The sequence below is a fragment of the Fusarium pseudograminearum genome, chromosome 4 (genome assembly GCF_000303195.2).
Source record: "Fusarium pseudograminearum CS3096 chromosome 4, whole genome shotgun sequence".
NCBI classification, from domain to species: domain Eukaryota; kingdom Fungi; phylum Ascomycota; class Sordariomycetes; order Hypocreales; family Nectriaceae; genus Fusarium; species Fusarium pseudograminearum.
The window spans coordinates 2,792,883-2,816,229 of NC_031954.1; the positions used below are offsets into that span (position 1 = coordinate 2,792,883).

The window sequence follows — 23,347 nt, forward strand, 5'->3', positions numbered from 1 at the left end:
CAAATTTCGACGCCGCACGACGCCCGAGGTAAGATTTCAACACCGAAGCTGATGCTGTTTCTCTCGAATCTCATCTAACTCAAGCATCATCACAGGTCCAAGTCTCAACCTTCACAATGGCTTCCCGACCTACCGTCACCATTCTCGACAAAGATGGTGCTCCCACTGGAGCTACCCACGCCATTCCCGCTGTCTTCACCAGCCCGATTCGACCGGACATCGTCCAGCAGGTTCACACTGGCATGGCTAAGAACAAGCGTCAGCCCTACTCCGTGAGCGAGAAGGCTGGTCACCAGACCTCTGCTGAGTCTTGGGGTACCGGTACGTGAGATTTCGATTTTTTGATATTTGGGTGGGGGATCAGTTGCTCGTGGCAGAGACACTTGGTGATACTTGTCAATGCTATGTCCGGCCCAGTTTCGTTCTTCATCCATACTAAACCATAATGTCATGGGGTCGGCTGCTGGAATGAAGACGACACGCCGAAAATTTGAGCTCGAATTTTTCGATTTTCGGAACACACTATGATTATGAGAGAGGGAAATAAGCTAATCACATCCTCTACAGGTCGTGCTGTTGCTCGTATTCCTAGGTTAGTACAATCTTGCTCATTGCCAACCGCTCGACACGAATACTGACATTTCCTAGGGTTTCTGGTGGCGGTACTCACCGTGCCGGTCAAGCTGCCTTCGGTAACATGTGTCGTTCCGGCCGCATGTTCGCCCCTACGAAGGTCTGGCGCCGGTGGCACATAAAGGTCGCGGTCGGACAAAAGTAAGCTATCTGTGAAGAATCGGGAAGAAATTTGAAGTCTAACGGTCGAAAAATAGGCGATATGCCGTCTGTTCCGCCCTTGCTGCCTCCGCGGCCGTTCCTCTGCTCCAGGCCCGTGGACACCAGGTCAACTCTGTCCCTGAGGTTCCTCTGGTCATCGACTCCGCTGTCTTCGAGGCTGCTGCCATCGCCAAGACTTCCGCTGCTCTCGGTCTCCTGAAGGCTGTCGGTGCCGGTGAGGACGTCAGCAAGGTCAAGAACTCCAAGAAGATCCGTGCTGGTAAGGGCAAGCTCCGTGGCCGCCGCCACCGCCAGCGACGTGGTCCTCTTGTCATCTACTCCCCCGAGACCGATGGCAAGGAGCTCGTCACCGCTTTCCGCAACATCACTGGTGTCGAGACCTGCCCCGTCACCGCTCTCAACCTCCTCCAGCTCGCTCCCGGTGGTCACCTCGGCCGATTCATCGTCTGGACCTCCGGTGCTTTCAAGGCTCTTGACAGCATCTACGGTTCCACCACTGAGGCTTCCGCTCACAAGCGTGACTTCCTCCTTCCCTCCAACGTTGTCTCTCAGGCCGATCTTACCCGCCTGATCAACAGCTCTGAAATCCAGAGCTCTATCAACGCCCCCAAGGGAGATGCTATCACCCGCCGATCTGCTGTCCAGAAGAAGAACCCTCTTAAGAACAAGCAGGTCATGCTTCGCCTGAACCCCTACGCCACTGTCTTTGCTCAGGAGGCTCAGAAGAAGCAGAACTAAAAATATCCTGACTTGCTGGGTGTGCAGCGGGTTTAGACGGAACTGGATGACGGGTCTAGCATGGTTTGATATCGAGGCGTAATGGCTTCTTTGACGGTTGAGCTTTTTAAAAATGAATCAGAGATTTGATATGAATTACAGCCAGACTCGACATTCGTTCCTAAATTTGATGTCTGATCGTAAACGTGATTTAAGTCGTTCGTGTGATAACCCAATTGAGTAGCTGCGTACGCCTTTTAACCTTTATTATCCATGTATCCCTTATAAACTGGAAACTGGTGTGACAAGTAATGCATATATGTAGTAGGTATGTAGTACCTAGGTATGTGTGATGATACACCACACAGTAATCCAAAAGAATAAGGGCAGCAGGTGACCCATATCTCTCACTTTACAGCTACAAGACGATTCATACATTCAGAAGCACCCAGCTACAAAGTCGAGATTATATCCAAAACTTTTCTTTTATATAGGTATCTTGTTCTTGCTATTCTTATTTGTCGTCCAAATTCATAATTCTTCGTTGTTAAAACCCTGGCAGTTTGCTGTGTGACCTGTTTCGCCTGCCCATTCCAACCCAAAAAAAAAACCACTCGCTTCTACCTATACAATTCCTTAACCGTGTAATTCCTCAAGAAGTTCCTGAATTTCCGAGATTTCCTGAATCTCAAAAAAGGTTTGCACAGCCTTTGTAAACCTCAATGAACCAGCATCGATGTTTTCGTCACTCTCAGCTGCGAAACACAATCGCACATACCGCCAGCCACGCTCATCCCGGACCTGTGGTGTAGCACTGAACATGGTACCAGGGCTTCCTAGCACCAGATGAGGTGCTCTGGTGCTGTGGATGAGGAATGCCTTTGAAAGGGCAGGGCCGTCGATGGTTGGCAGTGATTTGCGGCCCACCTTGGCTTGGTAGAGAGGGTGCTTCTCGAAGTGTACTCGTACCCACAAGAACATACCTCCACGAGGCCAGTCGAAATCCATCAGTCTCGTTTTTGTGATGATGTTCCAGTCGGAGTCAGGACTGCTGGGTGTAGAACTGTTCAACTGGAAGGCGTTCTCTTCGAGGGTCTTGCACATGCGTATCATGCGGCGCTCATACTCTCCACGAAGGCCTTCCAACCATCTCACCCAGCCATCGAGCTTCCAGCCCGTAAATGTGGGCTTCTTGGATTGTGGGAGATAGAAGAATTTTTGGAGGGTAGAGGATTGAGGGCCAAGGAGAGTCTGAGCGACAAGTGCTTGGACGAAGCCAGAAGGTTGGCCGGCGCCCGTCTCGGCAATCCTGTAGGTCACGGGTCAGTACTTGTTGAGACACGATCAAGAATGGGGATATGCATACCTTGTAAGACGTTCAATGATTGCAGGTTGGGCAGTAATGTAACCCAGCCGAGCACCAGGGGCGATTGTCTTTGAGAAGGTGTCCAGGCGAATGACTCGGCCGTCGATATCCATGCTTAGATAAGAGCGAGCGAGCGAATCGATGAACTCATAGCCGGATTTGATGGCCGGCTTGGGTGCCTGGGTGTCCTGAGGCTTGCCATAGCCTCGTGCCTTGGCTTCGTGAAGGGCGGCAGAAGGGAATTGGAGAAACCAATAAGGATCATCCTCGACGATGATGATATCGAACTTGCTTGCCAGAGCGTAAATCTCTCTTCTTCTCCTGATTCCAACAACACCGCTTGAGGGGTTGTCTCCCATTCTATAGGCATGTGTTAGTATACGAACACTCGCGGGGTTATCATCGAGTGACTCACGTTACTGTGTAGAGGAAGTGTGGCAATAGACCATTCTCAGGATCCCAGTTCTCAAGCACCTCTCGTAGACCACCAGGGCCTTCAACAACCATGCCCTGGTCATCAATCTCAATAGGTACAATGTTGATACCGAGTGGCTTGACTTGAGTGATGATGTTTCCAAAGACAAATGTCTCGCAGAGCATGCCTTGTCTCTCGCTCGTGGGGTGTAGTCCCTCGTACCAGGGATCAACCAGAAGTTGGAGGACCTTTGAGAATCCATCCGTGCTTCCATTGTTGAGAATCACGTCCACTCCTCCCTTGTATGGAATGTCTGGATAGAGAACCTTGTTTGTGAACTGCTTGATGAAGGAGAGCAGAGGTGGGTAGCCGGTGACCTGCCCATATTGAAGGGCGGTGGTGAGATCGACCCTCTTGGTGGGATCTGTCTCATTGACAAACTTGGGGATTATGATGCGTGTGGGTTTCTTATGGGAGTCGGCTTCTTTGTTGTTGTCTTTGTGAATGATGTTTTTGCCCTTCTTGTTGATATGGCTAATAAAACCATGAAGACCGGACGTAGGCGCAGGTGGCGCAGGCTCTGGTGCTGGTTCCTCTACCTGCTCTGGGTAGTTGGCTGTGGGTTGCCATCTGTCTGGCTTTGATATTTGAGCTTCTAGAGTCTCGAATGGGAAATACTGGGCGTTTGGCATTCCTAAAAGTGCATGTTAGAACTGGCAACTAACAAAGCGGTCCAGGGTCGGATTCACTCACCTCCAGCAAAATTGCTAATGCCAGGAATTTGCATAAACTTGTAAAAAGCTTTGATCTCGCTCTGATCCCGATTTCTTGTGATTATTGAGAAAAGATGTGACAGGTCTTTCGGTGAGGGCAATGACTTGAGAGCTGCGCCTTTGGTCGCAGTGGTTGCGGTGACTGAGGAGATAACAGTCGCATTGCTCTCGGATCTGGCTTTGGAAGATGTGGATGGAGCCATTGTCGATTGCTGAGACCCCGTCGAGCTGGCTCTTGTAGAAACCAATGAATGAGTCACAAATCAAGTAGTGAGCAACAGTTAATGGAAGCAAAAAGTCTGGAGGAAAAATTCATCAAAGAAAAATAGGTGGAAATAAACGTTCTGCACCTCGATTAAAGTACCCTCGCTGCGTCTCGATGTCGCCTCACAAATCGCCAACGCATTAACTATCACAACGATAGTATATATCCACTTACAAACGCTACCCTTGCTGTTCGTATGCGCTGTACTATGCATCGAAGCGTGTCCCCAGACGGCAGCTTTGCCGCCAGAGGTTGGATCCAGTTTGCGTGACAAATCCGTCACCGACTCCCGCCATCTTAATCCACCATCGCATCACCAGCACACTCGGATCCTCCCCCGACTTTTCGTTTCATATCTACAACTCTGCCGAGCGTTTAAGAGTCATCTGCTGGTCCAATCCTTGCTCAGGTTTGCAGATGGACCCCTGTCAATGCGCCTTGGGTAGCCATGAGGAACGGCTCCACGTATGCAGTCTAGGGTAGACAGACTGATCTTGACCGTTTGTTGGCCTCCTGGCCTCCTTTGCTGCCCAATTCACGCTTCACGCGGTACTTGTCTGGGTGTTATCAGGTTCATAGCAAAATCCAACCTCCTTCATGGTTCGTGCTTTGCAGCCCAGTTGCTCGAATTTTACCTTGGCGTCGAGGAAAACGCTACGCTGCCACATCAGCTCACGATCCCAGTGAGGCGGCTCCTTTCCAGGTCGCTTAGCTGTCATGACCCAATCATGCAACTCATTGATGTAGAGTCCGTCCCCATTAGGACCAAACATGTGCAAAGCCTCTCCTTCTCGCTTCTCTAGTTCCATATTCCAAGCTTCCATGACTCCTCGTGACGGAAGCTCGAGATTGTTGGACCATACCGCTGCGAAGAGAGCGGCCTGACTCTCGGCCAGTGGCCATGGGGCAGCCTTCATGTTGAGACCAGGGAAAACGAGGGTAGGATGCCTGATATCAAAAACATGTTGATACAAACCGCGGACGCCTCGACCTGTAGTAACGAGTTTGTGGTCTAGATCCTGGAGAAACGGGTAACTATAAAGGAACCCAGTACAGAAGATAACGGCATCAATGTCTGTCTCGACCCGGCCATCTTTGAAACGAAGACCCTTCTGCTCAACCATGAACTCGTCGATTTCAGCCATTTCTTCGCATCCACAGTGATGCAGTCGGTCTGGAGGTGTAGGATGCCTCACAGATAAAAAAGCGGGTTTCCTGCACTCTTGATTGATCTGAAGAGCAATGTCTAAACCAGATGGACCGTTGCCCACCACAACTACCTTGCGGTCCTTGAATGTGCAGGGCATTCGATACTGTTTAGAGTGGGTGATGACTCCGGGGTACGCTTCGTTAAACTCTTTTATGTTCCGCATATCGGGCAAATAAGGCGTTGAGTAATGACCGTTTGCGACAACAACGGCATCGAAAGCTTGCGTGGTGCTGTCGTTACCAGTCATGGTGGATTTTGCTTCCACCTCCCACTTATCCCGACCATCTTGTTGCTTCAACGACACCCTTTCAACACGCTGACAGAATTGTATCAGAGGCTTAACGTCCTCGGAATATTTGATCAGATAATCTTCAATCATGGGCCTCTCGGGGAACAGTTTGGCGTCCTCGGGAAAAGGCTGATCGGAAAAGTTCATGACTTCCTTCGGGATGTTAGCGTGAAGGATTTCGTACATTGGCGATGTGAATATTGGTGGTGATGTCGAATCCCACTTGAGAGGCTCATCTGGAGGATGATGGGGATCCTCCTGAGGAACCGGACAAGTTCCAGCAGCGAAGCCGTGGTAATGCCAAATGCCACCAACATGGTCTTGTTGTTCAAAAATGGTGATATCACGGATGCCTTGCGCTATGAGGTATTTCGCAGCAGCAATCCCTGTTGGACCTGCACCGATGATGGCGACTTTGTTGACATCGAAAGACGAAGACTGAGTCAGAGAGCCCATACTGTTAAGTATAGGTAGGTGTAATGTAGTGTTGGCGGGTAAAGCTACTTTCAGCCTCAAACACAATAAGTTTGTTTACTGGCAGAAGAAGCGTTATGAAAAGTAATCAAGCCACTTCACGTCTAATATATACCAAGTATGGAAATGGGAAATAGCTCTTGTCCTTTCTTCTCTTTGAGTGGAGAGTGGAACTAATTCAGTATTATCTTGAATCTTTTTAGGTACTAAGATAGTTACAGCCCGCAAGGGTAATAAAGGGCACTTCGGATACCTAGCCTGTAATTGGCTATTTCTGAACGATTGGATCCAATGAAGTCCTAGGAGTTATGCTAACAAATAGCGTTAAGCAGGCACACTGGCAAGTACAAAGTTGAGTGGCGATTTTGCCCTTTATTACCCCTGCGGGCTGTACTCATTTAGGTAACTTGTACGTCAAGCAATCTTGGGGAAATCCAATTGGAAGGAAATACCGCCAGGAGAGAGCAACCAGAGCCGCATTCGAATATCCGGACCAACGATTCAACGACCCGACACGATAAACCAATGGAGTTTAGTAATATAGTGGCTGTCTCACCGCCTTCTTCTTCAGGCTAGATCTGCACTAACCCGCAGCCAGCACAGCTAGGAGCTGCTTGCTTGCTCGGGAGCTTGCATGCATGTCATTTCAACATTTGCTTCTCACAAAGGTACGCAAGCCAGGCCAGCAACGCAATCGCGGCCAACTGTACAATTAAGCGATGCAATAATTCCCAAAGGCCCCGCAAGACTACCTACGAAGGCTTGGGATTACACATGTACAAATAAATCAGCCTAGATCTTCTGGGCTTCCAACTCTTCGCGCATCCCCGCCGACGCGACTATTATTGCGACAAAATCACCATGAACGACTCTCAGCCACCGACTTCCCTACTCGACCAGGGCGAGTCTATACCTATCGCTGGACTTAACCCGGACGCTTCCGATCAAGAGAACCGAGTTGTACACGGGACGATAACCATTACATGGCCTTTTAGTATCGTAACCAAATCGATCGCATTCCTCCTGGCTGAGCGTGACTTTCGACTCCGACGCGAAAATGGACAAGTGCGCGTACGATTCCATGGTGCAGCCGCAAAGGCCATCTCAGATGCATCGCTAGGCGCAGGAGATGAGATTCGTGTGAGCCTAAAAGGCGTTCAGTGGGAGAAGAATGAGACACAAACACAGGTTGCAGGAAGTACTCTAGCATGGCAGCTGGAATTCACCAATCGCCTCGTCATTGGTATTCGTCGACCGAATACGGAACAAGAGACTCTATTAGATATCGATGTCCCGGCTGCGGAACCAGAAACCATCACCGATGGCCAAGTAGAGAGTACCGACCCAATCGACATCGACACCATACTCGAGGAACCTACCACACCATCTCCGGAGCCCACACTACCTGCGAAACGAAACGCCTCATCGACCCTCGATCCCTTCGAGTATGCTTCGCCCGCTTTTCTCAAACGAGCACGTGTATCCTATGGATCTCTATTTGAAGGAGGCTTGGACATATTCGACGAGGACATTACCAAGAAGACCAAGTCGAAGAAGCGCTCCCGATTTAGTATGCCTGGAAATGCTTGGAGATATACAAGTCAATCCCCTAGCCCCGAGCCCGACGATGTCCCCGAGGAGGAAGAGGAGGAAGAGCCACAAACGAATGGAAAATCGCAATCAAATGGCGACATTGAGGACACCCATATGGATACGCCATCCAGACCGGCAATGGTTGATCAAGGCTCCCAAACCGCAGATGTCGACTTTACCCCTATGGCCAGTGTCCAGGTATACGCCGAGTCAAGACCAAGCTTCGGTTTTACACAGATGACTCCAACGCCGTTCGCTCGAACAAAGCCATTCGGGGCAGACAACCCAGTCATGGATCAGCCCCTACATTTTGAGGGCGACTCAACAACGCCGCATGGCATGCCTCCTGAATCGCATCAAAACCTACTCACCGAACAACCAGTCCCCATGGATACAGACATGGCTTTTAGTTTCACGCCACAAACCGTGCTCTTCCCTCAAGCTTCAGCATTCTTTCCTGCGCAGGATAATGTTCCGGGATCGCCCAGTCGTGCCACAGGAGTAGATGACTACCCGGCCGAGCTCTTAGACGCTGACCCGACCCCGTCTAATCCTGTAGACACTCTAATAGGGTTCACTGCTCATGGGTCGCAACCCGTCGCAGCTCACCAAAATACTTTCTCTACTGAACCAGTCCTCGACTCGGCTTTCACGACTACTGCGCACTCTCAGAACCCTTGGGCTGCTGAACTTCCTGGATCAGGTTCTGCGAACGCTAGTAGCGATGCTGAGAATCCGGTGGAGATCCTAAGCTCATCGCCATTAAGGCAAGACTCGAGGGATTCAAGCGAAGATCGCCAAGTATCTCCTTCAAGGGAAAACACAGGGATGGACGTTACAGCAGATGCATCGCCCGAACCGAAACTCGAGGATCCAGCAAGTGAAGCCGAATATTACCGCGATGGAGGCGATGAGCCCGGAGACGACTATGATCTCAGAAAATACTCGCGCGCACACGATGACGACGATGACATTGAAACGTCTGAAGAGGAACGAGATGCGAACGATGATGACCCTGGAGCCCAAATCATGAACCCCGAGGAAGATGATTTGGATGTTGACCAAGATGTTGATCAAGATGTTGCGAACCAAGAAGGTTATCCCGGCGATGTCTCTGACGAGTACGAAGAAGAAATGTACGAGGAACAGTTCGAGGGTGATAGACAAAGCTATGAAGGGTCCGAAGATGACGCAGAAGGTGAATACTATTCAGATGAGGAGGACTACACGGATGATGAAGAAAATGAAGAAGAAGAAGCACAAACTCACCCTCCTGCTGCCCCTATCGCCCGAGAGCCTGTCTTTATCGACCTGCTGTCAGATTCCGAAGACGAGGATAAACCGGCACCCAAGGAAGAGCCAGAAGCAACACTCAAGGAAGATTCCAAGGAAGAACTCAGGGAAGAGGTAGAACACGAGTCTGAAGAGCATGATTCTCGCTCTGAAGATGAAGATGAGGCAAAAGCGAACCCAGAGAATGCGGAAGAGAAGAAGTTCTCACCAGTGCCTGAGGAAAGGAGGGAAGCTGAAGATCTCGAGGCAGATGAGGAAATGGTCGAACAAGCTCAATCTCCGCCCAAACCCGCAGAGGAGACGGGTGAGGATACTGAGACGAAACACATTACGGAAGAAACTACTCAGATGGAGAAAACATCAGTTCCTACGTCTCCTGCTCCGAAGGATTCGAGTCCGGACCAAGATGAAGTTGCTGAGGTGCCCATGACATCCGAGGAAATCAAAGATGGCGAGGGCCCATCGCATATTCAGGAGTCGGCTGAAAACCAAGAGCCTTCTGCAGCATCACATGATATCGAGATGGACGCACCCACACTCACGGAGGTATCCGATAAACCCGATGATGGGGCCATTGCCCCTGAAGACACTACGAGGATGGACTCGCCTGATGAGACATCGCCTGCAGTGGTTGAGGAACCTGGCGAAGCGATGGACGTTGACGCACTACTTGACGCACCCCAAGAAGATGCTGCCAAGCCAACAGAAACTGACAACGTCGAGGTCGTTGAGAACAGTGTTGCTGTCAGCGATGAGGTACAAACCACGATCACGGATGCTCAAGAAGACACATCGACAAGTCTTCAGGTCACAGCGGCTCAGGAAGAATCCCTCACACTACCGCAAAAGACCTCGAAAAACAATGCAGAGCCGTCAAACATCGAGTCAGCCGAGGATTCATTTGGCGAAAGTGATGCGGAAGCTGGTGAAGCACAAGAGTTTCATGATGCCGTGATGCAGGACGCGCCGTCAGAAGATGTCTTGGGAAAACCAACCACCGATGCAGCCGTGGCAGAAGATGCTGTAGGACACCCTGCAAAGGACGGTCAGATTTCGCCTCCACCAACTCAAATCCCTCAAGCGCAAACCTTACAAGAAGACAACATCACTATCTCGGTCCATGAGCACGACCAACTTCTCCCCACTCCTGGCGAAACCCAAGTGATAGAAGTTGAGGTGTCTGACACACTACAAACTGTCACATACGACGATCAGACCGACGAAGAGGATGCAAACCCAGAAGATCAGATAATGGCTGAGATACTGCAGCATTCTCCAGTCAAACAGGATACCCACCTTCCGAAGGAGTCTATCGCATTTTCTCCCACTGCCTCACAAACTGAACTGTCTGCTCCGACTGAGCAGGCCGATGAGACGCATGAACGAGCTGCTTCACAATCTGAGTCAGTGCCTGAGAGTGCTGTTGGCAAATCATTACGGCCCCGACGCTATAAGCCAAGCAGAGCATCTGATGACAACGATCGAGAGGACCCCAGTATGGCGCTGATAGCAGCTACGCCAGCGACGGGGCCCACGGACAGTGGCAGCAAGCACAGTAGCCCAGCCCCAGCCCCAGCCGGACCAAGCAGCAAGACTCGCAGCAAGACCCACGATGATCCCAGCATTCAGTTGGCGGGTGGTTTAGAGCAAGCAGAGACAAAGAACAAACGTAAGAGAAAGGCGGCGGATGATGAGAGCATTGCCAGTCTGGACAACAGCCCAACCGGGTCCCAACGAGTGCTGCGGTCCATGACGGCTGACCATGATGATCCGAGCCTATTGCTCGCGAAAGGGTCAAGCCCTTCAGCCCGGCAGACACGACGTCACAAGACGCCAGATCTGAAGCGCGAAACACCTAGGCGCGAGACTCGCTCGGTGTCACGAAGTTTTCAACTACAAGAAGAGTCACCCGATGCATCATTTGCTTCACTGATATCACCATCAATCGCAGGGTCCTTCGCAACTGTGCCTGAGGATGGCGAAGAGGATGTCAAGTCTCTGAAGCTGCGACTAGTTAAAAACTTGAGAACAGACTTGCCTGACTTCCTGTCGCTCAAGAAACTCACAGGGAATATCAACAAAATGGTGGACGTCCTTGCAGTGGTAACACAAACACCACCGCAGCCACACCGACCAAAAAATGGCCCTCGGGATTTCATGCTCACTTTGACCTTGACCGATCCGTCCACGGCACCGACTCAAGTCCGTGTAGCCCATATATTCCGGCCCCACCTAGCCTCGCTGCCGGACGTTGAGAGTGGGGACATTATCCTCCTCCGACGGTTTAAGGTGGTGTCAATGAAGAGCCGTGACTTCGGCATTCGATCAGAAGATTCATCGTCATGGGCCGTGTCCAAGCCGAACGATGAACAAGTTCTCAGCCAAGTCAAGGGTCCACCGGTGGAAACTACCCCAGAAGAGATCGCACATGCCAAGGGTCTACGGCACTGGTGGAGCCTCCAGGATGACAACGCTATGAACAAGATCGAGACGGCGTCACGGAAGGTGACCGAGGCGGGCAAGGAAAACACCAAATGAGTGGACTTGCAAGGGAAAAAAAAGTGTCATGAGCGGGAGAAGAGGACAGGGGTAGAGGAAGGGCATAATTGCATTGATTTCATTCACAGCTCTATTGGAGATGTTTGTAATAGCTGGAGTTTGGGAGCAAAAAGAGGTCAACGGGCATTGGTTGGCATAGGGGAATGATTGCTGAAACGCAGCAGCATTCGTTTATTTAATAGTTACAGTTATAGCATAGGCTATTTCTGCAATTGCTATATGAAATATTAAAAGAATCACATATTATTCCATTGACAGCCCGTGAGGAAATGAGATGCTACATGATCCAGTATATACATTACCGAGGATGTTAGACCACATGCAAGCAGCTGAAGCTCGATGTATGAAATGACTGATGACCGGTATCGGCAAGTTATGACTCCTTTGAGGCTTTAGCTATTTGTGCACATGTGGTTGCGAACATGGAAAGCCCGTGTAATTGCAAGTCGGACGGTATATGGCAAGGTCAAAAGAGTCATAACGTGGCGCCAGGGACAAGGTTTGGCACGAGTACCGAATCTGAATCTGGGGGAACGGAGGGACTGATCTCCAGACATGTGGGCAGGAGCTAGGACGAACGGCAAGGAGCGAGGCCAGGAGAATTTCCCCAGATCTTGAAGAATTTGGGTGTCACAATAGAGTAGTGGTGTGGTAAGGAATATGGATGGAGTCGACATGGCTAGTACGGAGCCGCACCCTCGGTACCTGTCCGTGGTGTGGACATGGGGTAGGTAGTAGTCATAAGCTACCTTGGGTTACCTAAAAGTAGGTAGATATGTATTTGGAAAACACACGCCTCTCTTATATTATCTGGGGTTTGAGTGAAACATGCACTTCACTAGGGGGGTGCACTCTAGGATTAATTGTGAATTCTTGGTTGTATGTTGAAAGAGGTCTCCTCTTGGAGGAGAGATGGTTGTGGGGATGCATGTTTTTTGACGTCAATTACTTATTGCAGAAATAATTGCCTGCAAATGTGTTCCTGAAAGTTAAATACACGTGAGGCGGGGTAACTAGCTCGCTCTTCAAGAGCTCGGGGAGTGCACTTGAAGAAGGTCGGAGGAGCGGAACATGGCGAGCTGTAGAGGTTGTCTATGTCAATGTCGAGGAGCTTGAGGTGTGTGTGTGGTGAACAGCTGAAGCTACCCCAGTCTAGTTGGATACATATCAGACTATGCTGCAGGCATAGGCATATGTGATATCTACGTGACTCGTAAGGTAGGTATTATGCGAGGACCGAATATTGTCAAGGCATATGCAAATGTTGTTCAGTGAGATGGCAACCTTGATGGACCGAGGCAAACCGTACATGCAAGTCACGACACATGATCCCGTCTACTGTGATGCGGCTCTTGATTAGATTACATTATCTCTTGGGTTATCAAGTCAAGGCCAGCAGGTGTTGGATTCCCAACAGAAAGATTATCTGTCGGATTCCTAAGCCGAGCTCCCCCAGACTCAGATCCAGCCACTTGCTCATCTCGTTGATATCTCGGGTTGTTAGGGCTTATACCGAACATTATTGTTTAGTCGAGAGTGTGTACTACTGAAGCTTTCCAGAATAAGTCACAAGCTATTGTGAAATGACCTGATTATGTCTTCGGTTAAACTAACCTCTCCTTGCAGTTGTCGAAGCCCATCCAGTAGACCACCTCGTCATCTACTAACTAGCGGTGCACACACCGCAATACCGATATATACCCCGGAACGACGCCCTTGTCAGAGCATCAAGATGTTTTTTCGGTGTTGCGGAGAGTTCTCCGCACTGAATTCAACGTCAAGAGGGTGCACATGTGCATGAGTGCCAAAGTCTACAGGGTAATGTGAGTTGTTGTAGATTCCGAGACCAGTAACACATTACGGTATCACGCGAAAACCGAAACTCGTCCGGATGACTTGAGTATCATGTTTTGTGGCTTGAGTTCATGATGGCATGTGAGAGTGTTGTCAGCGTATTATTGTGCTGAGGAGGTGATTGAGTTTCAGTTCAGTAACATAAAATTTTGTTGACGTTTTACGTTGGCATTGGCATTGTCGCACCCGATCTAGACAGGGCCAAGTCAGGACAAGCCAAGTCAACAAGGTCGTCCGTCCCGAATGATGGACAAAATGCGGGGTGACGGCATGACATCCAATAGGCGGGCTACATTAGACGATTAAAGGTAAAGATTTGAAGGAAACCGACCTTTTTTCTTTTCTTTTGGTTTGCCTCGTGAATGACTCAAGTTACGGTGAAAGAAGATATTGTGAGCAACGTTCTCCATAGTAAAAGAGAGAGATCATTTGCCTGTCGAACAAAGAACAGAGGGGAAAAAATGACTGATTACCAATGCATTCGCAGAGAAAACCCCTTGAATCAACCCATCAATTAGCCAAGGGACCGGGGTGGAACTCAGGTAAAGGTGAAGATGAAGAAGAAAAAAATCAAACCAATCCAAGTGGAGTTCACCTTCCTGTAGATTCCGTGGTGAGACGCCAGAGACCTCAGAGACCTTGAACCTCTAGAGGTTAGGCGTACCCGAGCCTGACCCATGGGGGCCTTGGCCCCTGCTAGTTCTTGCCTCCCCGCTGGGTTCCTTCTTTATTCAATAGGTACCCCACAGAAACCCCGATAAATGCATGGAATTAGCTCCACGAGCTCCTTCCTGCAGCCTGGGGAGAGCTCAGTGGACCACACCATTCGGGAAGCCGGCTTGAGGCCAGGGGTGTTGAGCGATGCAAGAGCGACCCGCGGGAGTAGGGGCCATCTTCCATGTGCTAGTAGGGGCATCCACTCGGGCAATGTCGGAATGGCGTTTTTTCTTACTCTCATTCTGATACATGTCGACTTGTTAATGAGTTGAAATCGTAATTGCAAACCAGAGGTTTCGTTTTCGTCTGAACAAGGGAGGCGGAGTAATACCAAAAGTACCTACTACGCTGCATGGTCCGAGAGAAGACCAAAATGAAACCCCAAGGCTTTTTTGCTGATGTGATTGATCCTCGTCCGAAGTTTGTATCATGTATCAGAATGGAATCAACAACTGGAAAGGATGCGTGTGTGTGAGACAGAGATAGAGAGATACGGATACGCATGACTTTTTGACCAATTGGAGACGCACTATCACCAAAAGTGACTGATGCCAATAAAGCATCAAGGTTGCAGAATATGTACCTGATACGTAATAGCACTTTGCATTGTCTTGTCTGTCTTACACCTAACCTACTAAACCTAGTAAAACGAACTGTATCAACGTTGGGGGAAAACGGTGGTACCTCATTTAATAAGCACACACCGTCTTACACTCATTTTGTTTTCAAGAGTCGGTGTATAATAACATGATATCAACACTCATGTCAGCAAACAGACCCCAATGCTGTGAGTGAGCGGCCTCTGTAGATATTTTTTTGGCCATGTTCCTGAGCGTGGCGGTTGCAGTCTTCCTGACCGTATCTTGGGTACGACCAACCCAAGCGCAACGCAAAGACGATAATGCAGCTCACCGTATCGATGCCATGGGTGAGACGCAACATGACGGAAAATCGATCCAATCTCATCAAAAGCAATTATAACGGCAGCCAAAGTGGAGTCTCTCCAACTAACTTTTGTCCAACCATTTGCTTTTTCTCTACTGTCACGTTCAACCGCCGATGAGCTCAATGCTGTTTGTCCTATTCACGGTACGAAACTTACGAAGGTTAGGTCACAGTGGACAGCGTCTATCGAGCATCTTTTGTAAAAACCCCGGACCTAGCAAAAAAGGGGACAACATCACCCCGAATCGTCGTGGGCTTGTCTGTCCGCTTGTTGCATGACAATTGACCCCTTTTTCGGCCTTAAAGGGTCGGGCCGTTGGCGGGTGGTATGATTTCCCTTCTGATCGGTGCTTTAATTATTTACAGTATGAAATAATGAGCAAGCGATATCCAAGAACCATGAGGTCCTGATCTATACACACAAACTATCGTGGGATTTTGTTTCCGTTGTTAGTTGTGGTATTTGCCGAGCTGCAGATGGTACCTGGCCCCACGAGACTCCGCAGATTTTAGTGCACAAGGAACGAAAACAAAACGAACAGCATCTATGCATCTAACTTGACTTGGTATAATGGGCGTCCGCTTTGGATGTAGTTTAAGCGCTGATGCGATTCTTATTCTTATGTAGTCTGTCAAGCTCCGTCACCGGAGTTGATCAGGTATTTCAGCTGCAGATATTGATGTAGAAACAGCATGTGGTAGATAGGTAGCAACAACTCAATTACTGTAAGTAGCGTAACAAGATCCGACCTTGTCTGTTTGCTTACAAGACGCGTAAGGGTCTTTTCTTAAACAAACCAACTGTGGATAGTTGTAATACGGTGTTTTTAGTAATCATGCCATGGGCAACTCAGATCTCTCACATGGAAAGAAAAAAGGAAAACTCAGTCTCAAAGACCCGTTTACATTGACAAAGAAGATCCAATTACGACTTCACTAATAAAGAGTAGCGTCTGCTCGTGCCCCGTAAGCCGGGCTCAACCTCAACCGGAGGAGTTCCTCGAGAGGGGCCTCCAAAGTGGACAGCATCGGGTGTCTGGTGGATCACTCACCGGGGCCGTTTGATGATTGCGAACCGAGACCTTGTTCCGAAGAGCACAACCCAACTCAACCCAACATCAATATCGGGTCGTAACAGACTGGGTTGCAAGACAAGAAGAGAGACAAAAAGGTCACGGATAAATGCTGGACTTTTGCTCTGCTTTGACCTCTTTAATCTCCTGAAGCTTGATCGACTTTCATCCGTTTATCCACTGAGGATGCCCTGTCCAGTCGGCATCGATCCTTTCCCAGTCTCCTGTTTTTCCAGGTCTTAAAGGATCCTCCCCCGTTGAATCTCATCTCGTCAATCATGTCTGGCATTGCTTTTTCATTGCGATTGCGTGTTCTCTCTAGCTAGGCCAGGGATTATTGATTGCTTGTGCTTGAGCTTGACCGAACAAGGGCCACGATCATGATCCACTTTGGACTAGCCCCCGTAGTCGGCGCCATGTCTCTTCTGCTGTACCTCTGTTTTCCGACCTCGTGAGTTTGCTTCAACGTTGTTTTCTCAGTCTTTTGTGACTGTGGACGGCAGTCGTCGGCATCAATACCGGCGGCAATTGATGTTCTACAGAAAGATGCGTCCGATGATAGGCACTGGTTTGTAGTGTAGTAGATAGAGTGACTCGAATCAACTGGTTTAGGGCTGCGTATAGATCATTACTAGTTAAAGGGCAGTTGCGGATGACAGAATCAACTTGCCTGATCTGACCTCACATCACCTCACTTTACCTCATCTGCCAGTCCTGTCAAAGGAGTAATTGGTATCAGCTTCCTCATCAATCTCATACATTTCGCCCCTCAGCGTTATTTGATACTCGACAACGTGACGTGACCCCCACCATCACCCGATTCAGGTCATCGTCAAGCCATTTACACGCATTTACACCGATATCACTGACTGAGCCTCACCGCGGTAAGCTAAGACAGCCTATGTTATGCCACAACCTGATACACGGGCAGTTGGCTTACTGAACCAATTCGCCGAGTTGTCTTGATGCATTGACCATTTCTTTCGACCGAACAATGCAAAGTGGCCATATAACTGATCAATTTTGAACAGGACATCGCGAAGAAGCAGCAGCACTTGCTTGCCTGCCCCGTTTATCAGTTCGCGCATAAAGACTCTCCACACAAGAACCTGCAGAGAGGAACAGTTCTGTCAGTTGATAGATACTCAAGTGACTCATACATACAAATCAAGGTAACAAAAGAAGGAGAACAAGGTTTGAATAATCCATAATCCATTCATGGTCAGACATATCCGGAACTCTCTTCTAATACCGAAACAGCTGCCAAGCTCCCCAGCATTTGGCGAGTTTTAGAGTCCTGCCTCTTGAGGAAAGAAGACAGAAGCCCAACCTGCAGCTTCCCTTCCGCAGCCAGGGTCTAGTCTGGTGTCCCGTTTGATCTCCGTCCCGTCAAGAAGACAAGGTATAAGGTACGTACCGGTTAACGTCAATTATTCAACAACTTTGCACCCCTGCTCCCCGATACATGAATATTCCTCTCCCCTTCCTTCCTTCCTACGTTCCACGCGAGATCCCTGCCCAGCTCCAGCTCCAGGCTAGCCATGCCCCATAGATTTAGGCCCACCCTCTCTTTCTCTACTCACCTTTCAGCCCCAATGCCCAAGAAGAAAATTCCCCCATGCGGTTTCCCCATCCATTCTGGCAAATGCAAGTGCAGGTGTCAATGGAATCCGTTGACCTCAATACTTTACTTTGCTTTGCTTCAGCTCGTGTTCAACACGATATGAGATACAGAAGAAAAGAGAGGAGATAACGATAATGAGAACTACTCGTCATACATCCGTAACATAACATAACAAAACAAATCCTATCCATGCTCACGCCCTTATTCTTCCTTCTCATCAATCACACTTCCCGTATTCCAAACGTTACCCCGTCCCCTCCTGGCCGAGTCAAAAGCTGCAAGGATCTGCTACCGTTACTCGGTCGCGCCGTAGACTTTTCGTTGGCGCCCTAGTTAGAGGGTAACTTACCGAATTACGTGCTAACTTGACAGTCCACTCTCAAGAAAAAAAAGGTGACAAGGGCGTATTTCTGGAGAAAAAAAGACACAGCGAAACCGCTTTTTGTCCGCGTTGCCATCCGTCTTGCTCCGTCTTGGTCGTCTTGGTCGTCTTGGTTTTGGGTTTACGATTCTCCTCAACCTCCAACTCTTTTTGGTTTCGCAACGAATTGACCGTCTTGCTGCAGTCGATATTCACTTTCCTGAGAGGTCACGGCAAGCTGTAATTATAGTCACGCGCACTCACAAACGTCTGTCCACTCTACACATCTCACATCACATCCAAGATAAGCGTCGGCCGCAGCAATTTGCTTTCACAAGAATTCCTTAATTCAGAACAAGCATTCTTACCCTGCCCTGTTCCCGTCTACATACGTCTACTTGTCTGCCCTACACCCAACAACGTTCACCCCCGTCCCGGAGCTTACCCCTGCTCTTCCTCCCCCATACTCCGGTATCTCTTCGAGACTTTCTCACTCATTGCCCAAACATGGGCCTGAGCCAAACGCTCTCGAACATGACGGTGGCCTCGCCTTCGGGACCCGGTTCCGCCCAAAACGTCTTAAACCGACTTTTCCTCGCTAGTGGCCCCTTACGCTCCGTGACCAGGACATCGTCTACTTTGACCCCAGCCGCTGCCACTGTTCTCACGGCGACTACTAATAATCGCCGCCCTCGACCCTCGATCCCAAAGTCTTCCTATTCATCCTTCTTCCCTTTCACATCACCCCATCTTTCTTTCTCCACGTCCATGGCGTCGTCGTCCCATCAAAGTACCGCCAGCTCTGAAATTGCCACACCTCGCTCTCATTCATCAACAACGTCTTCGTGTGTACCCCCCTTCTGTCCCCTCCCTCCCTCAACTATAACTAACCTTTGATGCCCCTCCAGCCCAAGACTTGCAAACTCCAATCCAATGTCATCCGTCGACCTTACCAAGATTGAACAACAAATCAAGATGGCCGCTCTTGATCAACACCGTGGCTATGTCCAAGACCACTACCAAGAGGTCAAGCAGGAGCGCTCTCCTGAGTATGTCGACGAGAACAACGCCGCCGGCTACCAAATTGTCCGAGAGCCTCTCTGGAACAAGGGTAAGTCAATCAACTCTATCTCGTCTTTGCAACAACACTTGTTGTTGATATCATGACAGCATGACCCATCATGACATGTCATGAGGGCATTGCGATCAATGATTTCCCATACCGCTATGCATTCCTTGATGCACTTGCTGACGTTCCATCTCTCCAGGCCTCGCTTTCACACCCGAGCAGCGTGCCAACAAGAACCTTACCGGTCTCATCCCCCACACCATCGAGAGCTTCGACACTCAGTGCGCCCGTGCCATGAAGATGATCCAGACCCGCCAGACTCCCATCGACAAGTACCTTTACCTATCCACTCTCAAGGACCAGAACACCGATCTCTTCTACCGTCTCCTCATCGACAACGTCCGAGAGCTCATGCCCCTCGTCTATACCCCCACAATCGGTGATGTCTGCCTGCAATACTCCAGCATCTACACCCGCCCCGAGGCTTTGTATATCTCCATCAAGCAGCGAAAGTCCATTCGCGCCATGCTCCGAAACTGGCCTTGCCAGGATCCCGAGATTTGCGTCGTCACTGACGGCTCTCGTATCCTCGGTCTCGGTGATCTCGGCATCAACGGTGTCGGAATCTCTGTAAGTTGTCCGCAAACTCACCTGCCAGTCCTCCGCTAACCATCTTCTTCAGATCGGAAAGCTCGCTCTTTACACCGGTGCTGCCGGTATCCACCCCTCCAAGACCCTCCCCATTGTCCTTGACTGCGGTACCAACAACGAGGAGAACCTCCAGGACCCGTTCTACCTGGGCCTGCGACAAAAGCGCCCCTCATACCCCGAGCAGCAGGCTTTCATGGATGAGTTCATGGAGGCTACCCGTGAGGTCTTCCCCAACATGGTTGTTCAGTTCGAGGACTTTGACAGTGAGAAGGCCTTTGGCTACCTTGACCGTTACCGTGACCAGTACCGATGCTTCAACGATGACATCCAGGGAACTGGTGCCGTCGTCCTGGGCGGATACATCGGTGCTGTTGAGCAGTCCAATGTTCCTATTGAGGAGCAGCGTCTTGTCTTCATGGGTGCTGGCTCTGCCGGTGTCGGTGTTGCTAAGCAGCTCGTTGAGTACTACACTCGCCGTGGCCTGAGCGAGGCTGCTGCTCGTGAGAAGTTCTGGCTCGTCGACACCAAGGGTCTTGTCACCAAGGACCGTGGTGACCGTCTTGCTGAGCACAAAAAGTACTTCGCCCGAACTGACAACAACGGTCAGCAATTCCGTACTCTTGAGGAGGTTATCGAGTATGTTAAGCCCAGCGCTCTCGTTGGTCTTACTGCCACTTTCGGTGTCTTCACTGAGCCCGTAGTCCGTGCTCTGAAGAGCTCCGTCCAGGAGGGTGGCCTTGAGCGCCGTCCCATCCTCTTCCCCCTCAGCAACCCTCTCACCAAGGCTGAGTGCACATTCGAGCAGGCTATCGAGTGGACTGAGGGTACTGTCCTCTTCGCCTCTGGCTCTCCCTTCAACCCTGTCAAGGCCAAGTTCGGTGACGAGACTCACCACACCGTCTACCACCCTAACCAGGGCAACAACGTCTACATCTTCCCTGGTCTGGGTCTTGGTGCTATCCTGGCCAAGGCTTCTCGCGTCACTGACGAGATGGTTTACACCTCAGCTGCCGCTCTGGCTGGCTCCCTAAATGCCGACGAGGTCCACAAGGGTCTCATCTACCCCCGCATTGAGCGTGTCCGTGATGCCAGCGTCATCGTTGCCCGTGAGGTCATGAAGGCTGCTCGACGTGGCGGTGTCTCTGAGCTTCCCGAGTCTCAGTGGGCTGAGTGGGAGGAGTGGGGTGATGTCGCCCTTACCTCTTTCATCAAGCAGCACATCTATAACCCTCTCTGCTTTGCTGATGCCAAGTTGTAATCTTGTGCACACTTGTGTATGATATACAAAAAGCATTGCTTTCGTTGAGGGTTTAAAAATGATGAACTGTGTATCTCGACCATGAAGTGCTCGTCGTCGAGATCGCACTTGCGGGTGATTGCGTACTTTTAGTGACTTCATGCCACACACCAAGTTCGGTGGCCATCAGTACTCTCTTGAGCGAGCCTTTGTAACAGGCTTTTCTTGTCTTTGATAATCTGCTTGACGCGTTAACGGCTATTTAATTTTTGTTTTCATCTGGGGCCATATAGGCTGGGTATAGAGTGGAGTCAAAAGAAGAGATGGAAGAATGTATATACCAGTGAATGGAATATTGGAACAGTTATGACGATGACAAGAACCTTGCCTTTCGTGATGTGATGAAGGTGTAACCATGACTTCATGATCGATATATCACCAGTGACTGATGCATCCGGAGGCTGCCAATGTGGGAAAGAGATCTCAATGCCGTACACATTGTAGTGGCTAGAAGTGTCTGCAAGCCTGATCGAATGGGATCTCTGTGTTATGATCCATGGGCCGTTGATTGTATTGTGTCCAAACGAAGCGTAGCGTAGTCAGTTACAAGTTTGACATTTTGCTGCGACTTGGCATGAGAATCGGCAGTGAGTTCGTCTTTCCGAGGAAACAGGTGCCGATAGCTGAATGATGATTTGGTAAAGATGCCCTAAACGACCCCTAGTGTTGATGATGAAGTCTGTTGGCCCATGATTGGGCTTTGAATACCCTGAATACGATGCAATGGTCTTTGTGCTTTCCAACATGTAACCAGCCAAGTGACCTTGTCCCTTGGCTTGCCATCGAATTAGCACCAGTGATCAAAACTCGTCGAACTTCCTCTAAGCTTCAAAGCATGGTGTGGTATCCGTCTGTCGCACAAATGAACAAAGAATGGGGTGGGAAGCTGATAGCTGAGGACACTGCTTGCGAAGTGACAAGCCAGCGTCTCGTTGCAGAGTCGATGAAGAGTGTTGGAGTGAAATAAGCTATCAGGAGTAACAATTTGAAGAGATGTAAAGTCTGGATTCGAATCTGTTTCTGCTGCTGGGGCAGTTGTTGAATAAAGGATTGAAAAAAGGTAATTGATCCCCTCCGCACATCAATGTCCGAGAGCAAAAGTGCTTGAAGCTGTCCAGAGTCCAAATTAAGGCATCGACGCATGCAGGTAAGAGTTGAGACCACAGCCGAGTGCAACAGCGCAAAAGAGTAAGAAAATAAAATCCAACAAAATATGATACGATCACGATCGTAGTAAAGAACTGGATTAAGAAGGTCCTGGGATGTTGGGGGCAGGTGGTATTTTGTTTTGTCAAGTCGGGGGTGGTAAGATGGCAGAGAACCAAGATAGCCGCTTCAGGACGTCGGTAGCCGAGGGTTAGCTCGCCTCGAAGATTCGGGATTGGCGTTTTGGTGGAAGCCAAAAGCCGAGCAAGGGTGGTTTATTTGATTACCTGCCATTTTCTGTTGGGCTATTTGAAGCACAAGAATGCAGGGCGAGGGCGTGTGGCATAAGACATTTTGGTCAGAAGAATGGAACTAAAACACGTCTTATTGGATAGCTGATTTTTTCCATGCTTGTGTAAGGTTTCTTTGTGTTCTTCCTTCAGCGGCATTGGGGGTTTGTACCTTTTGGTGGTGAGGATACTTTGATGTGGAATCACTGCTGTAAGGTGGGCCCCATCGGAGCCGGGGTCCAATTTTCGGTCTTGGGTTTATGCCGGAAGATACGGGAAACTTTGGAGTTGATTTTGGTAAAGTGACATATTCGATGTGTTCTCGTTGTGTAGAGGATGGCGGTAAGAATATCAATGGAGGTCTATTCTATGATGCAATGCCGTTTGTACCGAGTCTCGGGCCATTCAGCAAGTAGTCCACTGATAGACCCTCAAATGTAACAGACGATAACATCCATAAGACACAAATTTTGTACAGCACAGCTGGAAACCCGAATTCCGAGATGATATTGAGCGGGCTGACGAAAACTCAACTGCGCTATGGAACGTTGACTGGATTCGATAGACTCTC

The 23,347-nt window shown here is 49.6% G+C and overlaps 6 protein-coding genes across 6 annotated transcripts, besides 1 other annotated feature; 3 read left to right on the forward strand and 3 right to left on the reverse strand.

The window, feature by feature from the left end:
- Positions 1–116: 116 nt before the first annotated feature.
- FPSE_03197 (uncharacterized protein) lies at positions 117–1,533 on the forward strand (the record flags this gene model as incomplete). The annotated part of the gene is made up of 4 exons (XM_009256316.1): positions 117–321; positions 568–592; positions 649–774; positions 831–1,533. The coding sequence occupies 4 exons, from the start codon at positions 117–119 to the stop codon at positions 1,531–1,533; spliced, it is 1,059 nt and encodes a 352-aa protein (XP_009254591.1).
- A 615-nt stretch (positions 1,534–2,148) lies between these two features.
- FPSE_03196 (uncharacterized protein) lies at positions 2,149–4,269 on the reverse strand (the record flags this gene model as incomplete). The annotated part of the gene is made up of 4 exons (XM_009256315.1): positions 2,149–2,821; positions 2,879–3,238; positions 3,294–3,987; positions 4,047–4,269. The coding sequence occupies 4 exons, from the start codon at positions 4,267–4,269 to the stop codon at positions 2,149–2,151; spliced, it is 1,950 nt and encodes a 649-aa protein (XP_009254590.1).
- Positions 4,270–4,873: 604 nt separating this feature from the next.
- Positions 4,874–6,286, reverse strand: FPSE_03195 (uncharacterized protein; the record flags this gene model as incomplete). The annotated part of the gene is made up of 1 exon (XM_009256314.1): positions 4,874–6,286. One exon carries the CDS (start codon positions 6,284–6,286, stop codon positions 4,874–4,876), a length of 1,413 nt encoding a protein of 470 aa, XP_009254589.1.
- Positions 6,287–7,165: 879 nt separating this feature from the next.
- Positions 7,166–11,728, forward strand: FPSE_03194 (uncharacterized protein; the record flags this gene model as incomplete). The annotated part of the gene is made up of 1 exon (XM_009256313.1): positions 7,166–11,728. The coding sequence occupies one exon, from the start codon at positions 7,166–7,168 to the stop codon at positions 11,726–11,728; it is 4,563 nt and encodes a 1,520-aa protein (XP_009254588.1).
- A 4,944-nt stretch (positions 11,729–16,672) lies between these two features.
- FPSE_03193 (uncharacterized protein) lies at positions 16,673–17,316 on the reverse strand (the record flags this gene model as incomplete). The annotated part of the gene is made up of 2 exons (XM_009256312.1): positions 16,673–16,952; positions 17,279–17,316. 2 exons carry the CDS (start codon positions 17,314–17,316, stop codon positions 16,673–16,675), a joined length of 318 nt encoding a protein of 105 aa, XP_009254587.1.
- Positions 17,000–17,045: a microsatellite.
- Positions 17,317–18,830: 1,514 nt separating the features above from the next.
- FPSE_03192 (uncharacterized protein) lies at positions 18,831–21,301 on the forward strand (the record flags this gene model as incomplete). The annotated part of the gene is made up of 4 exons (XM_009256311.1): positions 18,831–19,168; positions 19,232–19,434; positions 19,592–20,022; positions 20,075–21,301. 4 exons carry the CDS (start codon positions 18,831–18,833, stop codon positions 21,299–21,301), a joined length of 2,199 nt encoding a protein of 732 aa, XP_009254586.1.
- Positions 21,302–23,347: the final 2,046 nt, after the last annotated feature.